Source organism: Artibeus jamaicensis, unplaced genomic scaffold (genome assembly GCF_021234435.1).
Source record: "Artibeus jamaicensis isolate MK-2021 breed Jamaican fruit bat unplaced genomic scaffold, CSHL_Jam_final contig_456, whole genome shotgun sequence".
In the NCBI taxonomy this organism is placed as follows: Eukaryota; Metazoa; Chordata; class Mammalia; order Chiroptera; family Phyllostomidae; genus Artibeus; species Artibeus jamaicensis.
Genome location: NW_026521839.1, coordinates 6,296,145 through 6,321,651, shown reverse-complemented (window position 1 = coordinate 6,321,651; position 25,507 = coordinate 6,296,145). Strand labels below are relative to the sequence as shown.

General features: G+C 45.8%; 2 protein-coding genes and 1 long non-coding RNA gene across 6 annotated transcripts in view; 1 reads left to right on the top strand and 2 right to left on the bottom strand.

The window, feature by feature from the left end:
- The window catches only part of DNAJC18 (DnaJ heat shock protein family (Hsp40) member C18), a 22,095-nt gene extending 9,430 nt beyond the window's left edge, over window positions 1-12,665 (bottom strand). Inside the window, exons 1-5 of the mRNA XM_037147520.2 lie at window positions 12,394-12,665; window positions 10,512-10,698; window positions 5,156-5,301; window positions 1,856-2,041; window positions 1,061-1,170 (exon numbers count right to left, since the gene is read on the bottom strand). Of these exons, the coding sequence (XP_037003415.2) occupies window positions 1,061-1,170; window positions 1,856-2,041; window positions 5,156-5,301; window positions 10,512-10,698; window positions 12,394-12,433 (669 nt within the window). The 5' untranslated portion in view covers window positions 12,434-12,665. The remainder of the gene's footprint in view (window positions 1-1,060; window positions 1,171-1,855; window positions 2,042-5,155; window positions 5,302-10,511; window positions 10,699-12,393) is intronic.
- On the top strand, window positions 12,136-17,476 carry LOC128627606 (uncharacterized). The gene is made up of 3 exons (XR_008391850.1): window positions 12,136-12,320; window positions 16,359-16,418; window positions 17,392-17,476. It is a non-coding gene; the product is annotated as an uncharacterized LOC128627606 (long non-coding RNA).
- On the bottom strand, window positions 17,314-25,507 carry ECSCR (endothelial cell surface expressed chemotaxis and apoptosis regulator). 4 transcript variants are annotated; one of them, XR_005082852.2, is made up of 9 exons: window positions 25,351-25,503; window positions 21,823-21,867; window positions 20,640-20,765; window positions 19,423-19,536; window positions 18,925-19,023; window positions 18,672-18,708; window positions 17,920-18,016; window positions 17,614-17,674; window positions 17,314-17,524 (listed from the first exon to the last, which is right to left on the bottom strand). XR_005082852.2 is itself a non-coding variant. In XM_037147522.2 (8 exons), the coding sequence occupies exons 1-8, from the start codon at window positions 25,409-25,411 to the stop codon at window positions 17,519-17,521; spliced, it is 585 nt and encodes a 194-aa protein (XP_037003417.2). In that variant the 5' UTR covers window positions 25,412-25,505; the 3' UTR covers window positions 17,314-17,518. The 4 variants fall into 4 exon arrangements, 3 of the variants coding, with proteins under 3 accessions (XP_037003417.2, XP_037003416.2, XP_053522442.1); XM_037147522.2 differs by lacking the exon at window positions 17,614-17,674 and having other exon boundaries at window positions 25,351-25,505; XM_037147521.2 differs by having other exon boundaries at window positions 17,314-17,674; window positions 25,351-25,502.

The window sequence follows — 25,507 nt, the reverse complement described above, 5'->3', positions numbered from 1 at the left end:
TGTATTCCCCTTTTCTAAGACCAGTGAAGCAGACACCTCAGGGTGGGTCTGCCCAGACTGACTCCCCTGGGGCCTTGTTAGTATTGCCCAATACTATATAACTCTGTTGCCTCGGCCACAGCTGAACAGACTGGGGGACCCTAGCAGGGATAATCACATTCTTCCCCCTCCTAGGAATTTGGGATTGTAACTCATCATTATTTACTGCTAGGCAGTCACTTGAATAACGGACACATACTCTTAGGCACTGGGGTCCGGCCGTTTACAACAGTAAGTAGAACAAGCCAGGCCGATCAGAGAGAACACAGCAGATGAGAAGAGGTGGGGAAACTGGAGACAATCTGGCCTCAGCTAGTCATGGAGCACAGTTGTGTGGGTGCCCGGCAGCACACGTTCCTGGTTCCCATCTGTGGTGAGGTTGAGCTGTGCTCCCCACCCTTGAGCTTCATGAAACCTCTGTGATCCCTTACCTTGAACCCCCTTTAGTTTTAAATATTTGGAAGGTTAAAGATTAAAAAATTTTTTTTTAAATTTAATTATTGTTCAAGTACAGTTTTCTGTCTTTTACTCCTATCCCAGCCCTAAAGGTTAAAGATTTTATTTATTTATTTTTAGAGAGAGGGGAAGGGAGGGAGAAAGAGGGAGAGAAATATCAATCGATTGCCTCTTGCACGAGCCCCAACTGGGGACCAGGCCCACAACCCAGGCATGTGCCCTAACCAGAAATCAGACCTGCAACCTTTTCCTTTTGGGGACGACACCGGCCAACTGAGGCACACCAGCCAGGGTGAAGAGGGTTCTTATTTTCTGCAATCAAGAATACCTTGGTCAAGGTACCCCACAGGGGAAATGATTTCCTGGGACAGCCACTCAAGAATGGTTACTCTCCTGTTCTATTTGGGCCAACTATCCAGGTCTGCTTACCGCAGCCTCTGCTTTCCTAAGGCACATTTCGGTAACAAACTTCGGTTTGAACTTCTAACACCCGGGATCATACACCATAAAGGCCAGCTCAGTACAAATGTTTATGAGCAGCATCTCACCTGTCCTCCCCACGTACCTGAGGTTTATCTTCTTCCTCCTCCTTTCGCGTCTGCATCCTCTCATGTCGGTGCCGCCGGTGGTAATAGTGGGCATCATCTGTCACATTGGAAAACATATGAATATTTCCTGAAAAAGAAAGAAAAACCTTAGTACAGGGTGTGGCAAACACTCCTTCCTTGCTTCCCCCAAGGTTCTTCCTCCCAGTGAGGTTCTCTGAAGGCAGAATATTGTCCCATCTCTCCCAGCAGAAAAATAAAACAATAGGCAAACCAAGTGAACTAGCTGGAGATGGAAAGTGCTTAGCTCTCTGCCTTTGTTTAAATAGTCCTTTGTAACCAGCGAGTGATAGAACCGTAAAAGGCAATTAAAGAAAGAGCATTCAGGCCATGAGTCCTGTCTGACATACCTATGTTTGCTTCCTTGCCCAAATCATAATCTTTAATAGCAACACATGAAATTCAACTTACTTCCTGGGCATTTAATTATCCCAATTTCCAACTTGCTGAGGGTGCTTTTCTAACTTTTATCTCTGTATAGCTGCTATTTTGCAATAATAATAGGCATTTTGCTACTAATTAATAAAGCACTTAAAAATATCTACTCCTCACAGCAGCCCTGTGAGGTAGGTATTGTTAACCCCATTTTTCAGGTGAAGAAACAGAATAAGAGAGACTAAGTGATTCGGTTAGAATCACGCAGAGTTGGAGGCTGGAGACTTGCCTCAAATCCAAGTTCACCTGATTCCAAATTCTTGCTGTTTTCACCATACTCTCTTTTTTTTTTTTTTTCATGACAATTCTGGGATACTAACCTGTAGGAAATTGTCCTCCAAAGAAGACGTTGAATAGCTCTTCTGGAGTGATGTCAGCTTCAAAGTCCCTGTAATAATTATAAGGTCTGGCTCGAGGGGCAGTGAAAGTCACCTGTTCGTCTCCATATTCATCATAGCGGAGTCTCTTGTCAGGATTGCTAAGCACTGCAAAGGCATTTCCTATTGCTGCAAACAAACAAAAAAGTTTGAATCTATAGTCTTGGCTGTAGCTGAAGGTGATCACAGTAGCAGCGATGCAGAGCCCGGAGCTGACTGATGCCGGGCAGCTTCACAGGGGCCTAGGGAGGTGCTTGGGCTTAGAAAATTCACCGAAGTGCTTGCCTTTGAAATTTTCCATGATCTAGTTAGAAAAGCTAGAAACAACACTGGACTCCAGATAAACTAAGAACTACTGCTTTCATTCATAAAAATGTGTTCTTATTTCACTTGAGAGCAATAGTTTATGGTTGGGAATAGTTCGTACATAAGTAGTGGTGTTCCAATTTGAAGTTTAGCAACAATTTTCTGAAGAAAATAATCAGTAAAATTATTGTTTGGCTAGAAGCAAAGTCCTCACTCACCACAATCTTTTCCAGCTTCCTTTAGAAAATGGTCTTTAGAACCCTGGCTGGTGTGGCTCAGTAGAGTGAGCACCCGCCTGTGAACCAAAGCGTCGCCAGTTCAATTCCCAGTCAGGGCGCATGCCTGGGTTGCTGGCCAAGTCCCCAGGAGGGGGCGTGTGAGAGGCAACCATACATTGATATTTCTCTCCCTTTCTTTCTCCCTCCCTTTTCCTCTTTCTAAAAATAAATAAATAAAATCTTTAAAAAAGAAAGTGGTCTTTAGAAATCGAGAAATGTATCTGTAATGTCTCAATGAAAGATCAAAGACTAAATCAATTACAAATGCTCTCATCACCTCTCTTCCCTATTTGTCCAATTCATTTCAAACATCTAATCCATACCTCCAATTAAATACACCCCAAATCTTTTAAAGGTATCCCCACCCCTATCTCTGATTCAGTCAACAGTATCAGAAATACAGAAAGAGCATTTCTTTATGATTCTTTTATGGGGGGAATTGTTGAATGTTTACAGCAATAAAACAGCTAAGCAAAACCAACAGCAACAAAAAGCCTCTAAATAGAGTTGCTTAAACATTCATATCCCTCGAAATCTGGCAGATATATCGAAGCAATGGCATTAGTCTGTGAGGTGCCGTGCGTGAAGAATGCGGGTCACCCACGCGTTTCTTTGTGGAAATGGGAGAACCGGATCCACCATGGCGCATCATCTGAGGTAAAGGGGGACTTTTGGAAATTTCTCAAATCTATCATTTTTTACTTTTTCTTTTGAAAATTTCAAATCTATAGATAAGTTGAAAAAATAGTACAATAAACACATGTATACCCTTTACCTTGACTCACCAATTGTTAGCATTTTGACACTTTGCTTCCCTCAATTCTCTATACATACATAAATACATACAATACATTTGTATTGCTTTCACTGAGCCATTTGGAAGTAGGCTGCAAGTATTATAACACTTTACCCCTAATATTTCAACATACGTCTCCTAAAGAGAAAGACATTCTTCACCCTGGCTGGTGTGGCACAGTGGGTTGAGTGCCGGCCCATGAGCCCAAAGGTTGTTGGGTGAGTCCCAGTCAGGGCACATGCCTGGGTTACAGACCAGATCCCTGGATGCATGCAACAGGCAGTAGATTCAATGTTTCTCTCACACAACAATGTTTCCCTCTCTGTCTTCCTTCCTTCCCCTCTCTCTATAAGTAAAAATAAATAAAAGACCTTCTCCTACACCATTATGACAGCTAAGCAAATGAACATTAATTATTACGCAGTCAAGGTTTACCATATATTTTGCATTTGGTTTCATATCCTTTTAGTTTCTTTTATTTATTTATAAAATCTTATTTATTTATTTTTATAAAGAGGGCTAGGGAGAAAAACATCAATGTGAGAGAGAAACATTGATCAGTTGGCTCTCACACACCCTCAACTGAAGACCTAGCTGGCAATCCAGGCATGTGCCCTGACTGGGATTTGAACCAGCAACCTTTTGGTTCACAGGCCAGTGCTCAATCCACTGAGCCACACCAGCCAGGGCTCTTTAGTTTCTTTTAATCTAGAATAGTCTCTCCAACTTTTTTTGCTTTATATTATATTAAATTTTTTGAAAAGTAGTTCAGTGTTTTTTGTAGAATGTCCCATATTTTGATTGTTTCTTCAATATTATATTCAGGTCAAACATTTTGCCAACATACTATACCACATTATGTAAGGTTGTTTCAATATTGGTAATATTGGGTCATTTGATTAAAGTGGTGACAGCTAGGCATCTCTATTATAAAGGAATCTCCCCCATTATTATAATCAATAAGTATTCTGTGGGGTGATACTTTGACACCATGTAAATATCCTATTCAACAGCCAACTATCACCCAATGGTTCTAGCATTGATAATTCTTATCTGAATCAATGACTTCACTGAGGGTGAAGCTCTTATGTAAGATTTTATTTGTGTGTTGGGTTCAAAATATTTTTTAAAATTTAATCCTTACCCAAGGATATGTTTACTAATTTTAAAGAGTGAGGGAAAGAGGGAAGGAGGGAGGGAGAGAGAGAGAGAGAGATGAGAGAAACATTGATCAGTTGCCTCCCAAACACACCCCAACCATGGATTGAACCTGCATCCTAGGTATGTGCCCTGACCGGTAATCACACCTGCAAACTTTGGTGTACCAGACGGACGCTCCAACCAACCAAGGCACCTGGCCAGGGCTCAAAATATTTTTTAAGAATGTGTTTCTGAAAGAACCATGGAAATCAATGGAAAAAAGATCACACAGATTTCTCCCATGAACATGTTGGGGGCTAACAGAGGCTTAATGAACGAGGGGCCCCACGGTCAGGGTTCAGGAATGCCGTCTAGGCCCTGCTTGCAAGCAGCCAGCAGCCTGTAAGTTCCACAAAAGGAATCATGTTTGTTTTACTCACCATGGCTCCTGGCACATAGATCTTCCACAAATATTTCCTGAACCAATGGGTAAATGGTCCCAAAAGGTATTATACAGAAACCAAATATTTTTTCCAAAAGAAATTAAGGTGACATGAATGAAGACAGGAGAGAGCTAGGCCGATGATCACTATTTAAGAGGTGTGGCAAGAAAAAAAATCCCTGCTGTGGCTTTATAAAACAGTTACAGGGGAGGCTGAAGACAGGGTGTGATGACTGAACATCACAAGAAGGGCAGAATGAAGCATTAGTTCAGGGTCAGACCTTTGAAAGCATCTGTTGCTCCAGGAGCACAGTTCTTGTCAGGGTGAAATTTCAGGGCGAGTTTTCGGTAAGCTTTCTTAAGCTCTTCATCACTGGCATCTCGAGGAACTCCCAGAATTTCATAGTAATTTCTGCATTTCTTGATCCTAAAAACACGCATCAGAAACATATATGTCTACAAAGGCCCCTTTTATATAATTAAGTGCGAAATAGTATATTGATCTTCCTTCCAGTTTGTGAGTCCCAAAACAAAACTAGAAGAAAATTGCCGAACACATGAATGAAACATTTAAAGTCATTAACAATGTCCTCCCACTGAGAGCGTAATGCCTTTCAAAGTAGTTTTACATCTGATATTTCACTCTTTCTGTGCCCCTGCAAAGAGCAGAACAAGGGCGCTAACCCTTCCTGTCAAGGTGCAGGCTCAGGTCCTAAGAGTTGAACCTGGGCCAGCAGAGCTAGAAGACACACCTGTCCACCCTATTTGTTTATATTTTCCCTTTCTCTCTCTTTATTCTTACAGCTATCACCTTTTTAAACTTTGTTTTTAAAAGTTAATACGAGTATACACACATGGTAGGAGAAAAATATCCAACAGTATTAAACTGCATGCAGTGAAAACACCTCCTACCCCCCCATTCCCTACCCCCCAGGCCCCACTCCAAGGGCAGCCACTGTTAGTTTTCCTTGAACCCTAAGCCCAGAGCATGTACATGTACAGGGACATCTCTATTTTTTCTTACCCAGATGGTAGGTTTTAGGTAGTTATAATCACCTTTCTACATCTTGGTGTTTTTTTTTTAATTAACAATTTATCTTAGAGGCTGATCCATAACAAATACAGATGAGAAGTACAGGATAAGAGTTTGGAGTGGCAGTTCTGAATTTTCTGATCTCAGAAATTTTTTATACTCTTACAAGCTTTTCTTTATGTGAGTTATATCTATCAATATTTACCATCGTGGAATGAAAACAAAAAAATTTTAAAACACAGCATGACGATATAATTACATATCAGGTAGCTTTTCAAAAACTCCACTGTATAATCCTGAAAGAATAAGAATGGAAAACCAAATAATGTACTTGCATTATTATGAAAGCAGTTTTAAATTTTCAGATCCCCCGAAAGGGTTGTAGAGTTCCCAAACCATACTCTGAGAACTGCTGGGCTAGAGCATGAACTGCGGAGTCAAAATGCCTTGACGGGGGTCTGATCTTGTAGTTGACCTCTGTGCCTTAGTATCGTCTTCTGGAATGGGCTAATGATGGTAACTGTTTTCACAGAGTTGTTAGGATTAAATGAAGAACTCATCAAAGTGCTCGAGACTCCTCTGTCTCTCCCTCTCTCTCTTCTATACATTACTTGTTTAATAACAGCTTTTAATAAAGCTGTAACTCACATATCACAAAGCTCACCCTTAAAATGTACAATTCAGTGGTTTTTAAAGTATATTCAGAGTTGCGCATCCCTCACCACTATCTAATTACAGGAATCCTCATCGCCCATAAAGAAACCCCGCACTCAGTAGCAGCCATCCCTCATTCTCCCACTCCCCAGCCTCTGGCAACCACTAATCTACTTCCTATCTCTATAAATTTGCCTATTCAGGACATTTTTTAAAATTTTATTTATTTATCTTTAGAAGGGAAGGAAAGGAGAGAGGGAGAGAAACATCAATGTATGGTTGCCTTTCATGTGTCCCCTGCTGGGAACCGGCCCGCAAGCCAGGCATGCACCCTGACTGGGAATCGAACCGCGGTTGTTTGGTTTGCAGACCTGTGCTCAATCCACCGAGCCACACCAACCAGGGCAGGACATTTTATATAAAAGGAATATACAATATGTGGCCTTTTGTGTCTGGCTTCATTTTTAAAAATATTTTATTTATTTATTTTTAGAGAGAGGGGAAGGGAAGGAGAAAGAGTGGGAAATATCAATGTGTGGTTGCCTCTTGCACACCCCATGCCGGAGCACTGGCTAGCAACCCAAGCATGTGCCGTGACTGGGAATTGAACCCATGACCCTTTGGTTCACAGTCCGGAGCTCAATCCACTGAGCCACACCAGCCAGGGCTGGCTTTCTTTACTAGCATAATGTCCAAAGTTCTTTCAAATTGTAGCATGTACCTGTACTTTATTCCTTTTTATTACTGAAAAGTATTATTGTGTGGACATTCCCCACTTTGTTCATCCATTCATCAGTTAAGGGACATCCAGGCTGTTTCCGGCTGGGGGGCACTGTGAATAACGCTGTGTGAACGTTCATGTATAGGTTTCTGCGTGAAGACATATTTTTATTTCTCTTGTTATATACCTAGGAGTGGTTTGCTAGGTCATATGCTTCCTCTTCTGAGGAAGTGCCATGCTATTTTCCAAACTGGCTGCACTGTTTTCCATTCCTGCAAGTAATGTACAAGGGCTCCAATTTCTCCACGTGCTCATTAATACTTGTTACTGTCCATCTTTTTGATTATAGCCATCCTGGTGGATATCAAATAGTATGGTATCTCATTGTGACTTTGATTTGCATTTCCCTAATGACAAATGATACTGAGCAACTTTGCATGTGCTTATTGTCCATTTGTCTGTCTTCTTTGGAGGAATGCCTATTCAGATCATTTGCCCATTTTTCTTTTATTATCATTATTAATTAAAAAATATTTTATATAGTTATTTTTAGAGAGATGGGAAGGGAAGAAGAAAAGAGGAAGAGAAACACTGATGTGTGAGGGATTTGGTTGCCTCTTGCGTGCCCCAACTGGAGACCTGGCCTGCCACCCAGGCATGTGTCCTGACTGGGAATTGAACTGGCAACCTTTCAGTTCACAGGCCAGCACTCAATCCACTAAGCCACACCAGCCAGGGTGTCATTTGCCCATTTTTCAAGTGGACTGTCCATTATTGAGTTGTAAGAGTATTTTATATGTTCTAGATATAAGTCCCTTATCAGAAATATAATTTGAAAATATTTTCTCCTATATTGTGGGTTGATTTTTCACTTATTTGATGGTATCTTTTGAAGTACAAAAGTTTTAAATTTTTATAATATTCAATTTATTTTTTTTTTGCCTGTGCTTTGGGTGTCATCTCATTGCCCAAGCCAATGTCACAAAGACTTACACTTATGTTTTCTTCTAACAGTTTTATAGTTTTAGCTCTTACATTTAGGACTTACATTAGGTCTTTGAGTTAATTTTTGTATTTGTGCGAGGAAAGGGTCCAAGTTCATTCTTTTGTATGTCGCTACTCAGTTGTTCCAACAACATTTGTTAAAGACGATTCTTCACCCCATTAAATTGTCTTGCCGCTCTTGTCAAAAATCAATTGTCCATAAATATAAAGGGTTATTTATGGACTCTCAAAATTCCATTCCATGGAATCTATGGATCTACGTGACTATCCTATCCTAGTCCACAGTCTTTACCACTGTAGCTTTTTGTAGTAAGCTTTGAAATTGGAAAGTGTGAGTCCTCCAACTTTGTTCTTTTTCAAGACTGTCTTGGCTATTCTGGTCCCTTGCATTTCCATATGAATTTTAGGAATATCTTGTCAATTTCTGCAAAAAGGGCAACTGGGAATTTGATAGGGATGTGTGAAATCTGTTGATCAATTTGGAGAGTATTACATATTACTAATAACATGCCTTAGAATCCATACATACTGGCTGTCTTTGCATTTATTTAGGTGTTTAATTTCTTTTAATCAAGTTTTGTAGTTTTCAAGGTACAATTTTACTGTTGTTAAATTTATTGCTAAGCATTTTATTCTTTTTTGAAGGTGTTATAAATTAAACTTTTTTTGAAATTGTTTTCTTTTCCATTTTGGATTATTCATTGCTATTGTATATAGAGACAATGATTTTTGTATATTGATCTTATATTTTGCAACTTTGATGAACTAATTTATTAGTTCTAATAGCTTCTGTTTGTGGGTATGTGTATATTCCTTAGGATTTTCTATACAAGATCATATTGCCTGTGAATATGGTTTTACTTCTTTCCAATCTGGATTAATTCTATTTCTTTTTGATCCGTAACTGCCCTGGCGTGGGCCTCTAACACAATGTTCAGTAGAAGTGGTGAGAGTGAACATGCTCATCTTGTTCCTGTCTTGTTTCTGATCTTGGAACACATTGCATTGTTCACCATTATGTATGATGTTAGCTGTGGATTATTTGTAGATGGCCTTTACCAGGTCGAGGAAGTGCCCTTCTATTCCTACTGTGTTGAGTGTTGTTGTTATGAAAGTGTTAGATGTTTTTTTAAAGACGGCAAGGGCCCTGGCTGGTGTAGCTCAGTGGATTGAGTGCAGGCCTGTGAACCAAAGGGTCATAGGTTCGACTCCCAGTCAGGGCACATGCCTGGGTTGTGGGCCAGTTCCCAGCAGGGGACACACACACACATGAAAGAAATTGACATTTCTCTCCCTCTCTCCTTCCCTTCCCCTCTAAAGATAAATAAACAAAATCTTAAAAAAAAAAAAGACAGCAAGGGAGGGAGAAAGAGAGGGAGAGAAACATGGATCCATGAGGAAAAACATCAATCTGTTGCCTTTTGCACACTTCCAACTTTGTTGATATTTAAAAAAAAGAAAAAAGGTCTTGTTGCCTTTATTGCTTTTCTATCCTCTATTTCATTTATTTCCACTCTGTATTATTTCTTTCATTCACTCTGTATTATTTCTTTCATTCTATTTACTTGGATTTAATTTGCTCTTCTTTTTTTTAGTTTGTTAAGGTAGAAGAAGAGTAAGTAATTGAGTGTATATAAGAATACATATAAACATTTATAGCCATAAATTTCCTTCTAAATATTGTTGTAGTTGCATTCTATACATTTCAGTATGTCGTATTTTCATTGCCATTCATCTCAAAGTATTTTCAAATTTTCCTTGTGATTTCCTCTGTGACCTATTTGTTATTTAGGAATGTGTTGTTTAATTTTCACATTTGTGAATTTCACAACTTTCTTTCTGTTGTTGATTTCAGAGAACATACACTGTATGATTTTAATGCTTCTGAATTTGTTGAGGCTTGTTTTATGACCTAACATATGGTCTGGACAACGTTCCATTGTATTGAGGAGAATGTGTATTCTGCTGCTTTCGGGTAGAATGTTGTATAGATGTCTGTTATATCTAGTTGATTTTCCCTGCCTCTCTTACAGCAGAAGCAGGGCAGACACCTCAGATTACACCCTACCACTCCACTTCTACCTAGTCCTCCCCTAAGGCTAAGAAGCTATTTTGCTTTAATATTAATAACAACAGCAACAACAACAGTCAATACTTATATAGCAAATTGTCTGTGCCAGGCACTCTCCATGAAGTCACTCAGCTAATCCCATCTCAGGCTCACCTTTGTACCCCCAGCAGCTGCTCCTCCGTGTAAGTGGCATTCCCCTCACCCTGCCATGTCTGATTCCACTCATTCTCAGACTTCTTTTCCTTTTGTGCCTTCATGCAGTTACAGCAGCCACAGGAGGCATGAGTTTCAGGAGGCCTGTCCTCTGCGTATTTGTTTCTTCTAACTGCATCAATGTAAGCTGCAAAGCAACAGTCACTCCGTTAGTCCTCAGTCTGACCTCCAAATCAACTTTGCTACCTGCCTTAGCCATCTGGGAGGCTGTTTAGGTAGGAGAGCTGAGTGTGAGGGCCAGACTACTGACATGCTGACTTTTAGGCATCCATAAAAAACAAACAAAGATGTTCCTTGAGAAAGCAATACAAGAAATACGGAAGCAACCATGAACTACTTATAATTCCAGAAACATGAAGCCATACCTAATAGTGTCCACCATGCCTAATAGTGTCCACCATACCTATAGTGGTCAGTCATTAAATAATTTTGACTCAGAGCCAGAAAAGGTGCTCAAGAGGTATCTGCTCAATACCTCACCTTTAGTGCAATGCAGGGGGAAGGCCTATTTTTCTGTGGTCGATGGTCAGAAGTGATACTGCTCATAAAATAACCTTTTTTGTTGCAATGTCTCCCACCACTAAGATTTAAAGTAGAGATGAGTTCCATTCTTTCTAAGCTAACAGTAATAGAACTAAAATGTACAAGACACTGGTTGGATAGATCAAGGAGAGGTACAGGTAAGATCTACTCCTGACCATAAAGGTGTTACAGTTTAAAGGGAGAGAATTCAATTAATCTTAACACCTGCAGAATGTATAGAGGGCCATAGCAACCCAGTCAAAGAAGGCAGAGTACTCATGTCCCATCTGGAGGATATGGAAAAGATTTTAAAAACATTATTCTCCTGCTTAACATCCCTTAGTGACTACACATGCTCCTTGTCCAGATTTCTTACCATGGGCCCAGGCTGTGTCTCTTGCCTCATCTCTCACCGATGCTCCTTTGCAGCCTATGCTCTAGCCACAGCAAACTCTGTGACCAGCAATGCTTTCCCTTTTCTCCTTTCCTTCTGCCCGCCACATTCTTCCTGCAAGGCAGCCTAACTCCAACGCATTCTTTATGTCATCACTGTAACACTGTCTCCAGAAGGCCTCCTCTGACATCCAGGCTGTGTTAGCTGCCTTGCAGTGTGTTTTCCAAAACTAGATCTTACTGTGTATAGCCCAGGACTTACTGACCCTGCTTTGTAATTGACTGTTTACCTGTCAAACTCCCTCAGTGAACCAAGAGTTCTGTGCTCTCTGGGGCCCACGCCTGTCAAATCCCTGCTGCAGGATCGGCATAATGCAGGGTACATAATAGGTATCGGATCAATACTCTTTGCCTGACTGTAGGATGGAAAAAACCGGCCTGTCGGTCCTGGTGTGGGCTGCAGCGACAAGACCAAACTGAGACCAAGGATCAGGTGGCCCCGTTTGGTAGTGAGCATAAGGGCCGGGTAAGCGAACTGCGGGAGACCGCATTGTCCCTCTGACCCTTTGGCCACCCTGGTGCGGGCGGGGTCTGATCCCCGCGGGGACCCTGGGCGGGGCCCGGGACAGGGCGGGGCTGGGGGCTGGAGGCTGCGAGGCATCACGGATGCCTCTGGGCTGCGGGCCTCTTTCTCCGCTAGAGCCAGCGCTCTAGGTTGCTGGGTCCCGGCCCCTGCCCTGGATGGTCGACCACCTCCTCATTTGGAACCCTGCTCAGGCTCAACATTTCACAGGCCTCCATCCTTCACCTCAAGCCCAGGAGCTCAGCTCTCAGGTACCGTCAAGGGCCCCATCCCTGATCGCTCCCGAACCCCGCTCTGTCCCACCCTATGGCCAGGACCTGGTACCTTCCGTCCAGCGCTCCCCGCTGCCCAGAGTAGCTGCCATTTCTGATTCCCAGTCAGCAGGTCTGCCGAGCCTCTCTGGTGCCTGAGGCTAAAGAAGATGAGGGGGGCCTGGGGGAGGGGGCAAGAAACGTGGAGCATGCTGGTCACTGTAGTCCAATCCATCAAAGCAGCTGGACATTGGACTACAACTTCCGGCAGGCTCCGCGACAGTTGGAGATGCAGCGGAGTAAGGGGGTTCTTCCTTTGGAAGCGAGGCAGGTGGAGGTGCGTTGTGGCTGGTTGACTGCTGCGCGGCCAGTGGCTCACAGCAGGAAACTGTGACCACTGTGGTCAGCGCTTTTCCTCTTCCGTACAGTGGGGATAGTGGCTTAGTCCCCGCCTAACACTGGGGACATTCAAGGAGGCCCAGTGATATTCTGCCTGGGAAAGGCTTCTAGCCAATGGGCTAGAGTGTAACCGTATGACTATTTTTCTCCTGAGGGATGTCGTTTCAAAATATATAAGAATGCCCTCTGGTCGGGTAGCTGGTCGGGTAAAACGTGGTCCCATACGCCGAGGTTTGGGGTTCCATCCCCCGTCAGGGCACATTCAAGAAATCAGCCAATGATTGCATAAATGGAAAAGTTGATCTCTCTCTCCCCCCACTCTCTCTCTCGTTCTCTCTCTGAGATCAATAAATAATTTAAAAACCAAATAGACACTAATGCCTGTTAGGAGACTCAGTCAGGTTTGGGGGATGCTGAACCCAACCCTGGGAAGTGAAGAGCCACGAAAAGTAGAAAAGTGGGGTGAATGTACGAGGGTAGAGGGCAGTCTGGATCTACCCTTCCTCCCTCAGCTCTTCTTCAGGCACAGTGTCATTACAGGGACCACTGGAGGTCAGGGGTGGAGAAAGAAGAACAGGGCAGGTGCACATCAGCTGGATACAGCCCCTGTCTTCGTTGTCCTTGACCTGCATCCCATCCTACTCCAGGACCCTCCTGAGACTTTTCTCCTCCCTTTTACCCCAGTAGTTTCCTCGGTCCATTCCCTTTTCTCTGAAGGCCACACTTCAGAAGATCTTCTAAAAAAGAAGATCAGTAAAAAGAAAGTGAAGAAATATTCCTGTTTTCCCTCACTCAGGTTTGCATGGAGCTGAGCATTTTAGCAAAGAATAAAACCAGTTCTTCAGCCCTGACTGGTGTAGCTCCGTGGATTGAGTGCCAGCCTTCGAACAAATCAGGGCACGTGCCTGGGCTGCAGGTCAGGTTCCCAGTAGTGGGTGCGTGATAGACAACCACACATTGATATTTCTCCCTCCCTTCTCCCTAAATAAATCTTAAAAACAAACAAACAAAAAACAAAAACCCAGTTCTGTGAAAGTGAAAAAATGATCATCGTCATCCCCAAACCAAACCAAAAAGCCTAAGGTTGTTTTGGGAGACTAGACATTTTGCTCTAGAAGGTGGAAAGGTGGGGTATGCCCTGGAGTCCAGGGGAGACACTCAGAGATGTCATAGTAGCATGAAGTTAGAGCTATTGGTTGAGAATGGAAGTTCTGGACAACTGTAGGGGCGATTGGATTGAAAAGCCATGCTAAATTATGGGGCTACTCAAGAGTAGAGTCCAGGTTCAAGAACGCCGGACAAGATTTGGGAAACTGGGGCCTCTTGGAAATACAAATACATGGTACCTCAACAGCCTTTCCCATCATCCTCTGAAACCTCACTCCCCCCTTCTTTTCCAGAAAACTCATTTAACTCCAAATCAGAAAAAAGAGGTTCAGAATTGCAACCTTCTGAGATAATTGCCATGCAGCTGTACCCTTCAGTTCATTTACACCTCAACTAACTCTTCTAAATGGATTTTCCTATGACTCTTATCACCAGTACTAACTCAGAACTCCAAACCCCAGCACTTAGAACAAACACTTCCATGCCAGTTTTTGTTTAAGCACACCAAACACTCAACAAAATAATTCCCATGGTCAAATTCAATCTCTGTGTTTGGTAAAAGAAGAAGGTGTGGGTTCAAAGGGTTCAGGATGGCGGGGTTAGGGAAACAACAGCAGGAAGAGTGAGAGAGCCACTGGGAAGGAAGTAAGGGAAGGGAATTGGGATCTGGAAGGTGGTTCACAAAGATAAGAAGGTAGGTGCAGAAGGAAGTTCAAAGAAGTGAGAAAGGACATCCGCTAATCCAGGGGTACCATTGAGCAGAGACACACAGTGTTTTCCAGCAGATTCAAATAGAATTAAGTAGCACTGACCTGACTTTGGGAAACTGTGTGCAGGACCTAGGCCAAGGGGGCGCGCCATGATTTTTGTACACTCTTTTGCCTAGAGCCAGCCTCTGATTTCTATCAGTTTTCTCTTCTAACTTTTAGAAATGCTTGTTGAACTGTAGTGAATTTTTGCTGGTGATTTTGAGGTTGGCCATGTGCCCTATATGGTTGAGTTGCTGCTCCATCCAGACCTGGAAGAAAGATGCTGAGTAAATGACCCCTCTGTCTGACTGGGACTGTGCACCAGAGCTGGTTTGCCCTCACATGGGATGGGGGGAGAAGTGAAAGAAGGACACTCTACAGCAACCACCCTGCCCCCACCACCCGTTCCTGCTTTGGAATTCTATAGTTCTGTGTTAGAATAGGGAGGAAGCTGTCTTGTAAATGCCCACCATCCTGTTGTCTAGACATCAAGGAAGAGATATTGTCTCAGGGAAGCTGCACTCGGATTTCCTGTCAGAGGTGGGGTCTTGTTTTTGCATAAATAGCAGAACCCCCTTCTATAGTTTGCTAGAGAGCAGAATCCAGCATTAAGTGAATTCATCCTCTACCCCTTTCAAAAGGATAGTTATTTAGCAACTGGAAAATGAATATGGCTAACGTGGTACTACAGTGCTAGTTTTAGGGTAAAAGCCTTTCAATCTCATATTAATACCAGTTGACCCCCTCTCCCCCACATATAAATACCTTATGACTAACAGCTCATATTTGCAGAACATTGTCCAGAGTCGGGGAAGCTTGTGGTCTTATAATGGAGACATTAACTGAGTTACCTAGAGTGAAACCCATGTCCTTGACCTAATTAGTCCAGTATGGTAAGCAGCCGAACTAAGTGCCCATGGTAGTCAGAATAACAACTGAAACAGAATCCAGTGCTTCTAGACATTGTTATGTCACCTGGAGGGTTCTATTCTAATGATGGATTTTTGTACTGGAGCTGGCTAGGCAGTCAGATGCTTTTTTGCAGTGTGGCTCAAATAAAATATATCTGAATTATTTTTTAGAAATGCTACAGTATTGCTGTCATAGGTTGGGAACTCCAAGAAACAGACTCTGAGACACTAAGATTTGCATGCTGACAGTTTATTGGTGAGTGCCTCTGGGAGCATCTCTGAGGCATAAGGGAAGCAGGATTGGGGCAGAAGTTGAGGCAAGAGGTCCAGGTCTTCATCCCCACACCCATCCCCATCAACCAGTCATCAACCAGCTGTGACCCCTTAGCAGCCAACACCTCCAGCAGTGGGGGGACAAGTGCCATGATCCTGAAGTGTGGGATCTAGACACAAGTGGTACACCATGTTTTCTGCTACAGTTGTCAACTAGTGCTTCCCAAGTATCTCCACATTTACCATTCCATTTTACAGGGCCATGAGGTAGACCGGGCCAGGTGCAATCATTCTTTCCTCTGTACATGTGAATACACAGGGAAATCTAGGTACAGAGGATGTAAAAGACTTGCCCAGAATCACCTAAGAATTGTCTCTGGCTTCCACTCAGAGTGATATCTACTCACAAGATTATTTTTTCCTACTTTGAGAGTTGATAGGACTTTAGAACATAAGGACCAGAAAAATCAGTAAAGGCAAGTAGTCCAACCACCTCACTTTAAAAAGCAAACAGGCTCCATGATGGGGGCTGATTTCACCAATGTTGAGCTGTGCGTCTGTGGCAAAGCCCAACCTCATGACTAGTCTTCTGCACTCAGGAGCTGGTGTTACCGACCTCCGACCTGCTGGGCGCAACGTGCCACGTGAGAGCTGCAGAGGTAAGCAGGCTGCGGGCACTGCCCAGAGGATTTTAGAATCCGTTAGGTTTCTTTAGTGCACGTGAATTGTTTCAGCGACACAGAAAAAATGAAACTCTTTGTTCTAGGATTTCTCTCTCTTATCACCTTGCGGAGTCTAAGTCCAGAAGAAAATAGCCTATTTTGGCTTCGGAATGGGTAATCTGTGTTCTCCCTGTTTTAAACCACCAACTAGCAGATGCTTACACGGAGTTAAACGCTGCCTGCAAACATACACAGATGACTTTTCCATCGACTCTTCCCAAGATTTTCAAACACAGATTACTAAGAAAACAGATAATTACTTTCTTTTTCTCCTTCTGTTTAAATGACTTTACATTATTTGTTATCCTTTATTTTTAGGACAAAAAGATAAAGCTGTATGGGGTAAAAAGAGTGGGTTTTGCTTTATAAAGTCGTAGACCTGTCTTCGCCCCAGACCGTCCCAGTGTTATTTCCACAGCTAGAACCACAGTGCGGGAGGTTTGCCCTGGGGCAGGTGGAGGACATTTGCCCTTTTAGTATTCAGCTCGTACCACTGGCATTTCCTAGTCAGAACACGTTGTGTCTCCCACGTTTTCACTCTCCAGATTTAATATTTCTCTACTGGTGACAATCGCTCACTGGCTACAGCTCCTCTTCTCGCCCCTCTATTAGAGTGGCTGGGCTAGTCAGTCACTTCATCCCTATACTCAGCAAACTAGATGGACAGAGGCAGCCTGACAAAAATTCTCTCCGCCTCCCAGGTCTCTCAGGGAGCTCCCGGCAGGGGCAGAAACTTGCATATGAGCCTCGCCTAGAAAAGGAGGCCCCAGAGCTGCTAGAATGTTCTGTTAAGAAATGTGCATGGGAGCATAGACCTTAAAAGAAATGAGACTGCAGGCCAGAAAATAATTTTAATGCCAAGTAGAATGGATGGAGCCACTTTGTCATTTTCCTTGCTTTTGCTCTGCAGATTTCTCCTTCCTGTGACGCTGAGAAGGTGGGAGGAACTGGCCATGTTCCTAGAGAGGCTGCTCGTGTCGGAGAGAGGATCTCATGTTGGTAGCTTGCTCCTGGGTCTGAAGGAACGTTAGTATCCTTTAGATCTGCAGGAATGTAGTATGGAATAGATGTGAAACAAAAAATAATTTATGTGGTTTATTGCCTCTATTGATCCCATTGCCTTCCTCCTTACAGTCACGGGGCAGCTGCAACATCTTCGGTCTCGTAGGGACCCAAGGTTGCTTTTAAAGAACCTGCAAAATGAATACTTAATGAGGAAGGATGAACTCCCTGGGAGTGGTAAAACAAGCAAGAGGAGAGAAGAGCTTGGGTCTTTGAAAATATCTCATTTCTGGTTAAGGAACAAGAGCCTACTACTTTAACATATTTTCTATTTATGTTTCCTAGAGGATGCATTATAATATTCCAAGTAAAATAAGTGTTACTTAAGAAAAAAAAGGAGCCTGAAAAGGAGGAGGGGGAACCAGGGAACATGCACCTTCTCTGCTGAGTGGCAGTCTTTGCTGTTATTCATGTTGATATTCTTCATGGAGATGAGGGTGATGCTATCTTTCTCTCCATTGGCTGTGGAGCAGCTGGAGTAGGAAGGACACATGGGTTATGGATAGGAAAACTGGGAGGGCAATGTGAGGGTCAAGGGACTATGTAGGGGTTGTTGAAAAAGTACCCCTTTGTTTCAGTGGTGGACCCTAATGAAATGAAAGTGTTTTGAAGCCCAAAAGACTGGTATTTAAATCTTTGTATCACTACCTACTGCTTGTGTGGTCTTGACCAAGTTATGACCTCTCTCGAGTCTCAATATTTTAATGTATAAAATGCAGTAATATCTGCCTGAGAGAATTACTCTAACAATTTGAGATAATATTACCAAATATTTACCATAGTGCTTAGGATGTACTAGGTATTCAATAAGTGGTTCCTTAAATAATTATCTTCTTATTTAAGGAGTAGATTAGAATCTGAATTCCTATACTTTTCATGAAGGGGTACTAAGGGCTTAGCCCTGGGACCGAGGAGTTCCAGTCCATCTCCCATCACCGGTCACTTCCCTTCAGGTCCAGGTCCGCCCCTGTCCTGCTTGCCCCCAGGTCTGGCTTCAGGAGAGGCTGTCAGAATTCCATGTGTGGGAATGTGTGTGTAGAAGGCGGGAAGCATTGGTTGTTGGCTCTCTCTTGGAGGGGACACTGAGGTCAGAGGGATGATTCCGACTTACACCTCCGACAGTCTTACCTTTCAGATAGCCCGGAACTCCCAGGCTTCTGGGGATCTGTAAAAATCCAAAGGCACAATTGGGGATCACATGCTGTTACTCAGAAGCCCAACCTGTCCCTCAAAGATCACCAAAGTGGACCCTCCCATTTCAACTACTAATGCTGATGGGCCATTCCAGCCCTCAGTACCAGGCTGGATGTCAGTCCCAGAATCCAGCTCTGAGTGCCTTAGCAGAGAGAGGCAAAGGGGGGCCCTGAGGGTAGGCATGTACCTTCAGGTTCCTTATTCTTCCGACACTTAAACCTGAGACTGACCACGCTGACCAGGATGATCACAACCACCACCAGGATAACAATGAAGCTGATAACACCTGAACAAAGAAAAGGTTAGGGTGAAGGGGAGGCAGAGGAAGGGAGAAAAGGGGGTAACAGGAGTTTAAATTCTTTTCCCAGCTAAGTGCTGTGTGGACAGGCTCCAGAGCAAAGTGAATTCCCCTTCCATGCTGAGAAGAGGAACGAGCTCTCGGCCTGCTGCACTGGTCAGGGTGGGCTCCACAGCCCTTCCCCATCCTCCCATAAGAACATGGAACCAAGCAGAGCCCAGCAGAACTGACCAGAGAGTCGGTGGGGACGCTTTCCCGCCAGAACCTTCTTCATCAGCCAAACCCTCCCAGCACAAATGAGTGCGATCTGAATTTGCGTTTCCAGACTCAGAGCCAAGTCAGTTTAGGGGTGGGATCCCTGCCACACCCCTGTCTCCTCCTTCTCACCAAAAGCAGCCACAGTGAGCACCGTCTCTGACGTAGGGCTGGGCAGGATGGTGGAGTCTCCTCTGGTCCTCAGGCTCATGGTGACTGATTTGGTGGTAACATTTTGAGAAGTGTCTAAGATGGAGTGGTGGTGGGTGCATCAGTGAAGGAACTCGGCCTACCAGAGAAAGCTAGCTCCCTTCCTACTCCTCCAGGTGAAGGACTCGGACACAGCCCAAGCCCTGCAGAAGAGACCTCCTCCCTGCCCCTCTGACTAGGTCCCATGGGGATGGAGATCAGAACTGGGTGATGTAGGATCACATAACTAGACAGCTGGTTGTTTGTATTTCTAGCTCCAAAGGACTCCAGAAAGTTCAGGATGCTTCCCTCATTATGCTCTTCCCACCACCCCTTGGAGTCAAGAAGATAGGGATTTATGCTGCAGATATAGGGAGACAGACTAGGCATGGTAGGATCATCATGTTTTGCCAAGGGTTGACAAGGGAGGAAAGAAGGTCACCAAAAGTTTGTCCCCAGGCACTGACTGATCTAATATGTCAGCCTGCCAGGTAAGACACCCAAGTTTCTGGCCCCCTTAAAAAGTGGAATGGTCACCCATCTCCTCCCTTCTGGAGCTCACTGCAAGCCTGACTGCTGTTCTATTTCCTTGTCTTCACCTCTGTCCTGAATACGTCTGGGAGTTTAAGAAATCCGAGAGCCAAGGGGTAGGATGAGAGAAAGGGTCAGGGTGCTCTTTGTCGGGAGCACAGACAGGACGTCCCTCCACTTCTACTGCCACTGCTGCTGCTGCTGCTGCTCGGGACACCTGTGCTTGTGCCGTGAAGAGTGGGCCAAGGTGGCAGGTATCCACCCCCGCCCAGCTCTTCTCCCGCACTGCTGGGTGAGGACCAACCTGCCCTGAGAAGCGTGCAACCCTTTCCTAACCTTGTCTGCCTTCCTTTGCACTATTTGGTTCTCCTAACCCTCCCTATCTCTCTGTGTGTCTTGATTGATCCTGAGACCATACTCTTTCTGCCTTCATTGTGACCAGGCCCAGGTCCCTGTCTCTACTCCCCACCAAACCTCTCTCATTCCCTTCCAGACCAGGGTGCTGCTGATGTGGATCCTGGCCTTGAGACCCCTCATTGTGGGGCAGGACCTGGGCCCACTGAAGAGGAGAGGAACGAACCCAGCCAGACATGACCCGTTGCATTTTACTGCCAGCCCCACATGCTTACCAAGGGCTGATATGTGTTGCTGTGGCTGGGACGGAGTCAGGCCGGGCAAGCTCTGGAAGTGACCATCCATGGTGCTTGACCTTGGCATCACAGGTGTGGGGACCTGTGAGGCCTTCCCTGGAGCGGCTGTGGATTAGGAAGCATGTGTGAGCCTGCCTGGGCTCCAACCAGCACGCACGCAGGGAAGGCTCTTTAGTCCAAGATCGTTCTTCTCCTTCCTGCTTTCATTCTGGAAGGAGCCATCCTCTCTTAGACCTCTGCGTCTTCACCCGCACAGTGCCCTCGGCCTGGAATACGCCCTACCACCCTTCACCTCCCAGTCTTCATTTGGTTAACTCCTTCTTTGGTCTCAGCCTCCGCTCTCACTCACTCTGGAACGTACTCGCTGGCCCTCTAGTCAGAAGTTGCTGACATTTTTCTGGGCTCCAAGAGCACTCTCTGCCATGCGCATTGAGGCCCTTCTCACCCTGCTTTGTAATTGGCCACATGAGGACTTGTTTCCTTGCCTGCTCCCCCACTGGTCTGCATTCTCCTTTAGAGCAGAAACTGTGCCTGCCTCCTCACTGGGCCCTCCTGGATGGAATTTGTAGTCTGAGTAGCAGAGTACCTGGGGCACTGGCACTAGACAGAGAGCTTGGGCTTCTGGGCTCTGCGGAAGCTGTCTTCTGCAAGGACAGATGCAGAAGGGGAATCGGAGGTGGGGCAGGTTTGATGACATCACGCTTCTAACCCCTATGAGAACTCTTGGGCCACAGGCAAGTCTGAAGGGATGGGCGGGGGGCTGGGTGGAGGCCGGATTGGCCCCTCACAACCACACTCACCGGTGCTGGGAGTCGACTCTGTGGTCAGACTCAGACTGAAGGCTCCTGAAACAGATCTTCTGAGGCTGTTTGTTGCCTCCTTTCCTCTGTCTCCCTCTCTTTTGCCCTATAGTTGGTGTTTTCTAGTCTTTCTTCCTACTCCATCCCTCACCTGCAACAATTCCTCTCTCTCCACTTTCAAGGCAGGTTAGACTGGGTCAAGCTGAAAAAGGTCCCTGGAAGTGCTCAATCTTGAATGCCCTGAGCTCTGGCCCCACCCCTAATCACTTGAGATCTGTGCAAAACAGGGCCTAGAGATCCTCTCACCCTTACCAAGCTCCCAGACCTAAATGCCGGAGGAGGTCCTGTGTGCTGGGTCTTACCCTGAGGGCTAGAGGGCTGCGTTGTGGTGGGCTGGGAGTTGCGGCCTGCAAGAGAAAGCAAAGCACGGACTAGCTTCGTGAGGCTCCTGCCCAGCTCACGGCCCCCAGATAAACAGGCCTCTTGGCTTTCCAAGCCTCCCGTGCTGACAGAGGGCTAACGGATGTGTCTCCAGCTTTGGCGGGCTGGCTTCCTCTGAGACGGCGATTGAATGGCACCATCACCACCACCTCATGCTTCAGCATCCCAGAGTCCTTTCCTGTCTCTTCAGTCCCACGTGGGTTTTATATCAATCTGACACAATGTCAGGGAAGGTCATTTTAAATTAGTGATATGTCTAAAGACAGAGAGCCAGTGACCTGCCAGTCTCAACAAAGACTCCAGGTCCCTGGGCTAATGTCACTGCACCACCAAGCCATCCATTTTCCCTTGCGAGTCTCATCACACCAGTCCTGCCCCAAGGGAAGGGGATGGAAAGATGTGCTGAATAAGATGGAGTTTGGGCCTGGGGTTGGTATCTGAGTTATATCTCTGCCCTCCTCCAGCAGGAGGTAGCGGCCCCCCGGAAGCGAGTCCTGGGATAGATACAGGAGACAGGGAAGCTCTAGAACGAGTGATCAGCTTACTCTCACAGGCAGAGCCTTCTCAGAAATGGTTGTTGTTGGACAAACCCGGGACGAGGTCACTGGGAGGCCCCAGTAAGGCCCACGTTAGATTATTTTGTAAGTACATGTGCAAGCCAGTCAGCCTCTATGCAGATGTGTGTGTGTGCTTGTGTGCCATATATGTGTCCCCTGTGTCCGTGGGACCTCAAAGGTCAGGTTGTGTTTGCTCATTTTCCACAATGAAATCATTCTTAAAACCTGTGAACAATGTGAAAGGAAAACGTGGGGAAGTGGAGCCGCCCAGCCGGGTTCCCGTCCTTCCACTCCGGCCGGGCCGACAGCCGCTGGCCCGGCTCCCCTGTCCCCTCCGCCCCTCATCTTCAGGGGAACGCCGGGCCTGGGTGAACAGAGGCGGCTGGGGGCCAGGGGCCCGCCCAGCCTGGGGCAGCCTGCTGGTCTGTTTATTTTCCTTGGCCACTGCCTCCCTCCATGGGGCTATCACTTGGATGGCGTGGAATTAATTGTTTCCAAGCCCACGCTTTCCCGAACCCTAGGCCACGCGGTGTTTTTCCAGGTCAGCATCTCCGATACTTCATTCCCTCACTTGGTGGTGGGTCAAAAAGGGAGTTAAAACTTACAGGTGCCCCAGGCTAGAGAGAACTCTCCCCAGCTGGGGAATGACCCTTTTAATCCCAGGCGTGTCCTGAGAACACCTGTCAGTTGACGAAGGGTATCTAAGGCACCGTCTAGGCTGCATAGGGTTATAACTTCAGTTCTCAGTGGGAGGGCACGGTGTCTGCCTCCCCACAATGATCTAAAATACAAAACTAGTGTCTTAGAAAGAATTCCAAAGTCTCAGGGGCCAAGTTCCAGTCGCTTGCTGTTTGTCTCCTGCCCCCTCCCGATACTGGAACTTTCTGTTACCAGGAGATTCCTCTGTGACTAGAGGAGGGATTTAGGGAGCATCTGTTTTGACAGGCCAGGCTGCCTCTGACCACTGGGCACTCAGACAACCAGAGCACACTGGCCACGGGGATTATTTTCCTGACTCCTCTCCCTCATCCCCACCTGCTCCATTTCCACCCAGCCTCCCTCCTCCCCTTCCACGACCTCGTCCGGTGTCCCTCAGCAGCACATTTCAGTGCTGTAAAAGTCATGGAGCGTGGAGTCGGGCAGGCCTGCTTTAGAGTCCTGACTCTGTCACTTATTGACCCGAGCTTTAGTTTTCTCCTCATTAAAATACAAGTGATCTTAGCCCTGGACAGTGTGGCTCAGTTGGTTGGAGCATTGTCCTGTAAACCAAAAAAAAAATGTTGCAGGTTCTATCCCTGGTCAGGACATATGCGTAGGCTGTGGGTTTGGTCCTCACTGGGTTCAGTCCCTGGTCAGGGCACATACGGTTGGTTGGGGTGCATACTGAGAGGGGCCGAGGTGCACAGAAGAGGTGACTGATTGATGTTTCTCTTCCCCTCTCTCTAAAGTCAATAAGCATGACCTTGGATGAGTATAAAAAATAATAATAAAGTAACATGCAAGTGATTTTAGTACCTTATACGTGGTTGTGAGAATAAGAAAATGCATATATAAAGTACTTAATGCAGTGTCCGACAGATAGTCCATGCTCAATAAATGCTGGACATTTAAAACTTTGCCCCATTCTGCCAAATCCTCCCAGTCTCAAGCCTGTTCTGCCCCGACTTGTACATCCACAGTCAAGTCCCTCTGTGGGCCTGAATATCCACAAAAGCGTTCCTCAGTCCACCAAAACGAAGGAGGCAGTAGGTGCTCTAAGAGGACAGGATATGCGAAAAGTGAGCATGGCTTCCATCGAGTTCACACCGGGCAGTGCTAGTCCTGGCACCCGACTGGGACAAGGCGGTGTGGAGGGGAGCTGGGAGAAGTCCGAGCTATGGAACTCCCACCTCATGACTCTCATCTTTCAACCTCCTCTGCCATTTCCGAAATTTCTACAACAGCCTGGTCCCCCAGCCCCAGATCAAAAGTGTGACTCCATTCTCTGGGAGGGTGGGGGAGGAGGGGGGGGGTGGCCAGAGTTTGACTTCTAAGCCATGGACTTCTAGAGAAATGTCTGACCTCCCCAGGACGCAGTCTTCTGGTGCTCAGGCCTTCTCACCCACCACCAAGGAAGGGCGCCCTCCCCCCATCCAAGCGCTCTCGCACTGTCCTCTGCCGCTTGGGACACAGGTTCACAACCCTCCTCATGGAGGGTGCTGTGGGGGTGGGGAAGAAATGGCCTAAGGGAAGTTGCTGCCCCGTGAGTCAGAATCTCCTGGATTTCTCTTAGTTCCCAGCAACTGCTTGCTAATTAGAGGACCCCTTCCCAGCGACTTCTCCACTCATCACCAGCAGGGCTCTGTCTGGGAAGTGTTCTCAAGTCATCTCTTCTGAAAATCATCTCAGCTAGGCCCTGGATGAGGATGTTGAGTACATCCTCTTTGGGAAATAATTCTTTGTATCTAACTTGAATCCCTCTTGCTGTGAGCTTTAAGTCAGTATTTGGAATTCCTAGGTTGTTACTTCTCATACTAAAGAAGAGAAAAGATCACCCGTAAAGCCCAAGGTGCAGACAATGTCGTGCTAGTAGAACACCCTGATAGGAGCTTTGGGACCTCGATCTCACACCCACACAGCCATTTTCCCGCATCTCAGGAGGCCAGCCTTTTATGGGGGCCCCAGTTCACCCTGGAAATTTTCCCACAAAAAGCCTTGATCATATGCTGTTTTACCCTTGCCCAGTAATGTCTGCCCCCAAACCCAACCAATCCCTTGCACAAAAAGCTCTGGAATTTCCCTTGGGCACAGCCCTGGATGAAGAGCTGCATGTGCGGTGTGTGTCCTGAAGGAGGGATAGGACCGCCAGCCCTGGGAGGGAACTGCTGAAGGAGAGTGGCTAGTGCCTCTTACCTTGGACCAGGAGGAAGCCGAGGATCACCCAGCACAGCTGCGTCGCTCCGACAGTCCCCATGTCAGCTGGGTCTGTAGTGGGCAGGCAGCTGCTCTGTGGAGGCTCTGTCCATAGTGGAGAAGAGAGAGGGAGTGCTGGGGCGGGGAGGGGCTAGGG

Excerpts from the sequence above, each read along its gene's own strand:
- ECSCR (XM_037147521.2), bottom strand. The coding sequence starts at position 25,411 with ATGGGGACTGTCGGAGCGACGCAGCTGTGCTGGGTGATCCTCGGCTTC. Across the intron at positions 19,024-19,422 it reads GCTCACTGTGGCTGCTTTTG|GTGTTATCAGCTTCATTGTT; the intron begins GTGAGAAGGAGG and ends TTCTTTGTTCAG. Across the intron at positions 18,017-18,671 it reads AGTTCCGGGCTATCTGAAAG|CTGCTCCACAGCCAATGGAG; the intron begins GTAAGACTGTCG and ends TTCCTACTCCAG.